Below are 8019 nucleotides of genomic sequence, written 5' to 3' on the forward strand. Positions count from 1 at the left end.
TACAGACGGGTTTGGGAACATAAACCACCCAAAAGAACGTACTGTCGCAATTAATAGGTAGACTTACCAAGGTCACAGGGCAATTCACAAAAATCAGCTGGTAATAAAAAGAAATTCTAAAAAGGTGCCATTACAAAGGAGGTCAGACCTGTGGCCGCCAGAGGCAGGCGGGCGTCACGGGGAACCGTCCGAGCCGCCAGACGCGTCCTGGAACTCCCATCACGAGGTGACACACGTCTTCCTGTGTCCCCACCAGTGAGGCCACGGGTGTGAACCAGCCTTACTGTCCGGTCCTGCTGCTGCACCCCTAAAACATTCCGGGGCCGCCATTAACAAAAGTGTAACAAAACTGCAGGGGGCCCCCCAGAAACAGACGTTCTAGAAGGCAACGAAGGCAGCTGTAGGTGGGGGCATGGCGCTGCCGAGACACTCACCTTGGCGCCCCATCTCTCCTACAGGGCAGTTCCCGCTCGACCTCCTCCAGCTGGAGGCTGAAATGAAGGTGGGTGTCACCCGCGTCCCCGTCGCCTGTCCCACCCTGGCTGGGTTCCTTGGGGGCGCAGAAGGTGGGGGAGACAAGTCCTGTCCCGCAGGGTGTGCCGGACCCTCCTGGGCTCCAGAAGCTTCCGGCTGCCTCACCCTGCCCACTCGGGCTTCCGGGGGTCGGCCTGCCCCTCCCAGGTCAGCAGCGGGAGCCGGGCTGTCTCAGACCGGCATTTCCATCCACAGGGGGAGAAGGGTGATAGAGGAGACCCGGGGCAGAAGGGCGAACGGGGTGAGCCCGGGGGTGGCGGATTCTTCGGCTCCAGTGTGCCCGGCCCCCCCGGCCCGCCAGGCTACCCTGGGATTCCGGTAAGTCTGGACTCCTGGCTGCCTGCAGGCCCGAGCCAGAGCCCGTGTCCCCAACGTCCTGGGCCAGGTCCAGCCCAGCTGTGGATGCCTGCAAGGCCCAAAAGGTTGCCCCCACTCCTGGCAGGGGGGCACGGGGCAGGCCTGGTGGGTCACGGCCTGGGGCCCCCCCCAGCCAGCCAGGAGGAATGGGTGGCATAGGGGCCCTCACCCAGCCCTTCCTCCTGTCCTCCTGCTGGTGCCTCCCTCAGGGAGACCATCTGCCCTAAAAGATTCCGGGGGGCACAGGCCCCAGCTTCTGCCTGAGGGATGGAGGGGGAACGAGGGCCTTCGGGGGACCAAACCTCTGTCCAGGGTGTGCTCTGGTCCGTGTTCTGGGATCCCTTCCCAGCACAGAGCACACCGTGTGGGAGGCCACGTTTCCCCGGCCAACGTGGGGGCAGGCAGGGGGCTCCCCGCAGGGCCTCTGCCACATGTTCTGTTGTCTCCCCTAGGGTCCCAAGGGAGAGAGCATTCGGGGCCACCAGGCCCACCTGGACCTCAGGGGCCCCCTGGCATCGGCCATGAGGGGCGTCAGGGGCCTCCTGGCCCCCCGGCCACCCCCGGCCCCCAGGCCCCCTTCCTTCCCCGGCCCTTACAGGGCAGAGTAAGTCAAGCAGGGGTGGGTACCTGGGCCCCGGCCTCGTCCAGCCAGGGCCATGCGTTCCATCTCTGGCTCTCTTCTCTGCAGCAATCAGTGTTCCCGGCCCCCCCAGGCCCACCTGGGCCCCCCGGACCCCTGGAACCATGGGCACCTCCTCAGGGGGTAAGGGTCCCCGTGTTCCTACCGGTCAGATGCTTGCTGCCCAGTCGCCCCTCCCCTCTGCAGACCTGTGGGTGGCCTGCTCCGGAGGGGTCCCAGCACCGGGCCTGGCCCTGCCCCGTGCACAGATGCACGGCAGCCGAGATGTGGTTTGCAAAGCAGATGTGGGCCTGGGGGTGGCCGTGGGACTCAGGGTGGGCAGGGGAGGACAAGGGAGGACAGCCATTAGAAAGGGTCCCAGCAGGCTCACCGGGGCACGTGGGCACTTGGCATCCAGACCCTCCCATAGGGTGGCCTCACCGTCCCCGTGCCACAGAGCATTCTCAGGGAACAGGCCTGATCGAGAAAGGACACACTTAAGCCTCAGGACTGTCCCTCATCCGGAATGTCCTCCCCCCACCCCCATGAGCCCAGACGCTGCCTGTGTGCGATGGGCACCCACTGGGTCGGGCTTCCAGCAGGTAAGGATTCGGGCCACGTACCAGACCATGCTGGACAAGGTGCGGAGGTTCCGGAGGGCTGGCTCATCTTTGTGGCTGAGACAGAGGAGCTGTACGTCCGGGTCCGGAATGGGTTCCGGAAGGTCCTGGTGAGTTACCTGCACGGGGAAGGGGCGGTGAGACCTCGAGCTTGCTTGTGGTTCAGGAGAGCATGTCGGGGGGGAAGGGGGCCCCCCACAGCGAGCCTGAGCCTTGGTCCGGGTTGTCCTATGGGGTGAGTGCCTCATGCAGTGACCGTGCTCCCTCCTCACGTTTCTTTATTTTTTAACCGGGGCCTTCCGAGCAGTTCGGGGTTTACAGAGAGGTGACTCCCACGTCTTACAGCCGATGCACGTGAGGTGCTGTGCGCCCGCTGATGGCACAGGCACCAGGGTGTAGCCGTGCCAGCTTCCGTGGGGCGGGGCGGGGGTGCCAGGCGTCAGGGTTGCCGGGGTGACCCCTGCGTTTTCTTTCAGCTGGAGGCGCGGACACTCCTCCCACGTGGGACGGTAAGGACGCAGCCGAGTTCAGGGCTTGGAGCCCGGGGGACGTCTGGCCGGGGCTCCACCGGTGGCAGGCCGAGCACGGCCTCGCGTCCCCGGCACGCCTGGGGCTCTGGGGGCTGGGCGTGGGAGGTGGTGTGCAGACCACGAGGCCGCCTCCCTTCAGGCCACGCTGCCCAGCCCTCTCCGAGCGCGGGGCCCCGGGGATGGAGGAGCCCACGTACTTAGGTTTCCCACCGCTGCGGCTCTTCTAAGCCAGGACTTCTTAAAGGGCCCGGGACGAGGCTGCGTTAGGTAGTGTGTGTCCTGGGCTCCCGGCGAGTCTGCCGCTCACGGAGCCAGGGAGTCCTCCCTCGCTCGTTTCCTATTCCTTCCTTCGTTCGGTGTGGTCTCGGGCCAGGCGCTGTTTTAGACAGGGAGGGACACACGAGGCCCCTGCCTCGCGGAGCTCGCGGGCTGGGGGAAAGGTGGTAAAGATGACAGACGATAGACAACCGGTTTTATCGTCTTAGCAGGGAAAGGTGCCTAGTCACAGAGCACATGGGGTGTCAGAGGCACTGGGTGCTGGGGGAGGACACTTGGGAAGGGGGGGTCGGTGCAGATCACCTGAGGTGGGCGCACGGGGCATAAGGAGCGGAGAACTTGGTGTCTGGGTGGCAGTGAGGGGGGCTGGAAGGTCAGGGAATGCGGTCCTGAGCGGGGCGGGGTGCCTGAGCGCAGGGCCAGCCACCCACTTTGCACGTCAGGCCGGCAGGGCTCCCCCTCCAGCTTACGAGAGCACAAGCCGCAGGTGCAGGAGGAGAGGGCCGCCCGGACAGGAGGGCGGAGCCCCCGCCCACGGCGCCTCTGCCTCCGCGTCTGCAGGACAACGAGGTGGCCGCCCTACAGCCCCCGCTGGTGCAGCTGCACGAGGGCAACCCGTACCCCCGGCGGGAGCTCACCCACTCCACGGCGCGGCCCTGGCGGGGCGGATGACTCATCCTGGCCGGCCCCCCGCGGCCTGCCGGACCCCCCGGCCACTACCCTGGCGCCCCCCCCACGGCTCCCTTCCCTGCCACGTTCCAGCCGGCTCTCGGCCCCACGGCGGGCCCGGCCCCGCACCCCACACCCACCAGGACTTTCCGGCCCGTGGTGAGTGCCCCACCAGCCCCTCGGCTCCGCGCGACTCCCAGGGCTTGCCGGATGGGAGGGCTCCCTGGGCCTTCGAGAAGCGGGAGGGCCCGAGGAGCCGGGGCAGGGGTGGGGGCCTGACGGCTGGCCGCTCTGAGAACCCCTGGCCCCAGACCAGCGCGGTTCCCTGCTGCCCTAGGCGGAGGGGCTGGGCTGGTCCTCTTGGGGCCCCCGGGGCCGGTCACGCGGGCTCTCTGTGCACGCTCAGCCCCTCGGCCGGCCCGGGGCTGGTGGCTGACCCCCGCGGCCCCTCCACAGCTCCACTTGTCGCACTCAACAGCCCCCAGCCGGGCGGCATGCGCGGCATCCGGGGCGCGGACTTCCAGTGCTTTCAGCAGGCGCGCGCCGTGGGGCTGGCGGGCACTTTCCGCGCCTTCCTGTCCTCGCGGCTGCAGGACCTCTACAGCATCGTGCGCCGCGCCGACCGCACGGGCGTGCCCGTCGTCAACCTCCGGGTGCGTGAGGGCTCCCGCGTGGGGCAAGGGGCGGGGTCCCCAACCCCCCACGGCCACCCCATCTCACGGGGCGCCTTCCGGGCCAGGAGGCAGGGCCGGGCCCTCGCACGCAGCCACCTCCGAGCCGGGGCTGGGAACCGTCTCCGGGGCGGTCCCCGTGCCTCTCTCCCACCGCCGAGTGCTTCCTGGGAGCTGGGGAGCACCAGCGCGCCCCGGGGCCAGAGGCGGTGGCCTCACCGCAGACCTGGGGGCGGAGGCCCCGCGGCAGGGCGTCCCCGGGGCGGGAGTTAAGCCCTGCGACACCGCCCTCCCCAGGACGAGGTGCTGTTTCCCAGCTGGGAGGCCTTGTTCTCCGGCTCCGAGGGCCAGCTGGAGCCCGGGGCCCGCGTCCTCCTCTTTCGACGGCAGAGACGTCTTGCAGCATCCCGCCTGGTAGGCTCCCCAGCAGAGGCCGCAGGGGGTGTGTCCTGGGAGGCGGAGCCCCCAGGGACGGCCCCCCAGGCAGCGGCGCCTCGGGCCTTGGGGCCACGCCCTCCCCTGCCCGGAGCGGTCCAGATCCCGGGGGTCAGGGCTCGGGCCTGCGGCTGACAGCTGCCGCCTCCCGCAGGCCTCAGAAGAGCGTGTGGCACGGCTCAGACCCCAGCGGGCGCCGTCTGACCGACAGCTACTGCGAGACGTGGCGGACAGAGGACGCGGCGGCGGCCGGCCAGGCCTCCTCGCTGCTGGCGGGCAGGCTGCTGGCGCAGAAGGCCGCGAGCTGCCGCAACGCCTTCATCGTGCTCTGCATCGAGAACAGCTTCATGACCTCCTCCTCCAAGTAGGGGCTCTGCCGGCTCAGACAGGCAGATGGATGGACAGACGGCCAGGCCGGGAGGCCAGCAGCAGGGGAGCCGGGAAGCCGCCCTTAAGGAGCGTCTGCCCCTGCCCGCCCCCAGGGTGGGACCTGGCTGGCACTCTCCTGTATGGTTCTGTGGTTCACGTTTCATGTAACCCCCAAGAAATAAAAGGAAACCAAAGAGTGTATTTTTTAAAAAGTTTAAAACAAAACCTGGTGCCCAGACTTTCTCTCGCCCCTCCCCACTTCGCACAAGGCCCTGCCCCCTTCCTCTCTGACCCCCAATCAGAACAGGAGGGAGACCCCCCCCCCCTCTGAGGCAAAGGAACATACTGACTTGGGGAGGTGTGCGTGCCTGAGGGCCTGGCAGGGGCCAGGTGGGGCCTTGGTCCCCAGCTGTGAGCTGCTGGGGCAGCTCAGGCCAAGGGCACGGCGTGGGGCCATTTCTCCTCGGCCTCCCGCAGCCACCCCCGGGCTAGAGCCAGCCCCAAACTCAGGGGCCACTGCTGCCCCCAGGCTATGGCCTTTACCCCAACACCACCTTGTGCTGGTGGCTGGGAGCCAGCCTGCGCACGGGGCAGGTGCGTCTTCAGTTCTGTCCCACACCGGCCTCCCACGTGGAGTTCAATCCAGCCAAGGCCCTGCAGGGAGATTTTTAATCTCTACCTACCCCCAGCGTGGGGCTCAAACTCACAACCCTGACATCCAGAGCTCTACGGACTGAGCCAGCCAGACGCCCCCAGGCTAGGAGTCGAGGGGCCCCCAACCCAGGGATGGCAGTGTCCTGTCCCCGGGCCCCGCCCAGGTCCAAAACTCCTTTGCTGAGGCAAGGATTCCCAGAGCAGAGGCTTCCCTAGCCTTGCCCAGGAGCACATCCCGGAAGCCAACTGGGCCCAAACCTACTCCACTCCCAGGTACCCGGCCAGAACTCCTGCCTGCTGAGTCCAGGGCCCCAGGTTTATCTTCATGGGACACAGAGTTCAAAAGACCACAGAGGAAAGGGGTGCCTGGGTGGCTCGGTTGGTTAAGTGTCCGACTCCATCTCAGCTCAGATCATGATCTCATGGTTTGTGGGTTCAAGCCCCAATGTTGGGCTCCACGCTGGGCACGAAGCTTACTTAAAACAAGGCACAGGGGCAAACAGGATCGCGACACCTGTCCTCAGCCAGGACACGGCTCACCTGAGACCGGCCTTGCCGAGCCCTGGGACCCGAGGCCGTGGAGACAAAGCACTCTGAAGGGGGCATTCTGGGGGCACCCCCAGGGTCCCTCCCCCCCGGTGGCTGTGCTGGGTCGTGGGCACGGAGCCAAGCGCCTCAGGTCTGCTGTCTCAACACTGCCCTGTAAACCACGGCAGCCGGTCCTGCTAACTGTGTAACGTGGTTTCCAAACAGGCTCCAAATAAAACAGCGTTTTTGCACGGACACTCGGTTTGGAAGCAGCCTTCGTTATCGTGAGACAGACTGTGGGGGTCTTTGTCCTGCTGGTGGGTCCCGCTGAAGGGGCACAGGTGGGCGTGGCTAGATGTACACGGATGTCAGATGCACACACGTGCACGGGGATGCTGGTGCCCTAAACCTTGTCTCTGGAGCGTCCCTGGGGACGGCCGGCAGTCCGCACAGGCAAGCCGGGGTGTAGACCCAGCACCCATGTTCTCCCCAGAGCTGCTGCAGCACGCGGAACCCACCATGGGGCCAGGTGGCTGGGCCACCCACCGATGGGAGCATTCGCAGGTCAGGGTGGGGGCAAGAGCAAAGGCCTGCATCATGAGGTCAGTGACCAGAGGTGAGAGGCACCGCCCTCCACCCGCCAAGTCCCGCAGGATCCCTGAGCATGGAAGGGGAAGAGCACTGCCCCTCCCCACGGGGTCCCTGGGGCACGGGGTGGGTGGGGTGGGGAGTCAGCGGGGAGGCCCCGTGGGTGCCCCGCCCCCCAGCATCCTCCTGCAGCCTCAGGGCAGCCTCCTGAGACACCCTGCCCCCCACAAGCGGACCTCAGGGATCCCCGGGTGCAGGCAGCTCCTCTCCAGGAGGGCTGCTCCAACCTCTCTGCACCAAGCTGGCTCCGAGCAGCTGGCCTTCCCTTCCCGCGGGGCGTGGGCGCTTCTCAAGACAGGGCTGTAGGAGGGGGCTGTGCTCAGCTCGAGGCCTTGGGGGCCTGGTTTGGGTTCCTGCCTGGGGCCGGGGCCCTCTTCTTGGCCTCCTGACCAGCCGCCCCCACCCACGCCAGGTCAGTACCAGACCAGGAGCCCCTCCACGTGTGGGGCTTGTGGTTTGATTTTGGGGAGAGCCGACGGTCTTGCATCTGAGGCGGTGTGCTCAGGGTGGGTCCCGTGTGGGCCGGCACGTGGGCGAGTGACCCCAAGCAGGCTGCAGTCACCAGTGAGGTAGGTCAGGGTTAGCCCGCTGGGGGAGAAGCGGGGCTCCAGGGCCCCCGCGTCCCTGCTTCCACCTGACGGGCAAATGTCTGCCACCGGCGAATGCCTGGCGCCTCTCCCGGAAAGAGAAGCCCACTGAGGCTTCTCATTTGGGTCAACTTTCTTTAGGAAAGGGACATAGTCTAAAGCAAGTACCTGGACAACTGGCCTTACCAAGTTTAGCCACAGGCTACGGGAATCAGGGATCCCGGCCCGGCCCTGCAGGGCACAGGATACCCTGTGGGGGACTGAGTCCCTGAGGCTGGCATCTTGGCCCCCTCACTGGTCCCCAGGAACAAGCAGGACCTGCCTCTTGTGGGGGGCGGGGTGAAGGCAGAGTGGCCTGGTGGGCACATGAGACCCCCCTCCCCGCCACGGGGACAGCAAGCCAGCCCGCAGTGCCCCAGCAGGCAGCGGGATGGGGACGAGAACCAGTACTCAGGGCCACCGCCAGACAAGCCCTCGGAGTGTGGGTCACAGGGATATCCCACCTAGGGTCCCCGTCAGTCC

At 66.9% G+C, this 8019-nt stretch overlaps 2 protein-coding genes across 2 annotated transcripts in view; both read left to right on the forward strand.

Annotated features, from left to right (window-relative positions):
* The window catches only part of COL18A1 (collagen type XVIII alpha 1 chain), a 50487-nt gene extending 46801 nt beyond the window's left edge, over positions 1 to 3686 (forward strand). Inside the window, exons 32-38 of the mRNA XM_032594799.1 lie at positions 459 to 502; positions 730 to 852; positions 1344 to 1495; positions 1580 to 1653; positions 2110 to 2240; positions 2607 to 2639; positions 3498 to 3686. Coding sequence (XP_032450690.1) covers positions 459 to 502; positions 730 to 852; positions 1344 to 1495; positions 1580 to 1653; positions 2110 to 2240; positions 2607 to 2639; positions 3498 to 3608 — 668 coding nt within the window. The 3' untranslated portion in view covers positions 3609 to 3686. The remainder of the gene's footprint in view (positions 1 to 458; positions 503 to 729; positions 853 to 1343; positions 1496 to 1579; positions 1654 to 2109; positions 2241 to 2606; positions 2640 to 3497) is intronic.
* Positions 3648 to 8004, forward strand: LOC115522982. The gene is made up of 6 exons (XM_030328519.1): positions 3648 to 3764; positions 4062 to 4258; positions 4574 to 4690; positions 4866 to 5309; positions 6756 to 6826; positions 7803 to 8004. The coding sequence occupies exons 2-6, from the start codon at positions 4100 to 4102 to the stop codon at positions 8002 to 8004; spliced, it is 993 nt and encodes a 330-aa protein (XP_030184379.1). The 5' UTR covers positions 3648 to 3764; positions 4062 to 4099.
* Positions 8005 to 8019: the final 15 nt, after the last annotated feature.

The sequence above is a fragment of the Lynx canadensis genome, chromosome C2 (assembly GCF_007474595.2).
Source record: "Lynx canadensis isolate LIC74 chromosome C2, mLynCan4.pri.v2, whole genome shotgun sequence".
NCBI lineage: Eukaryota > Metazoa > Chordata > Mammalia > Carnivora > Felidae > Lynx > Lynx canadensis.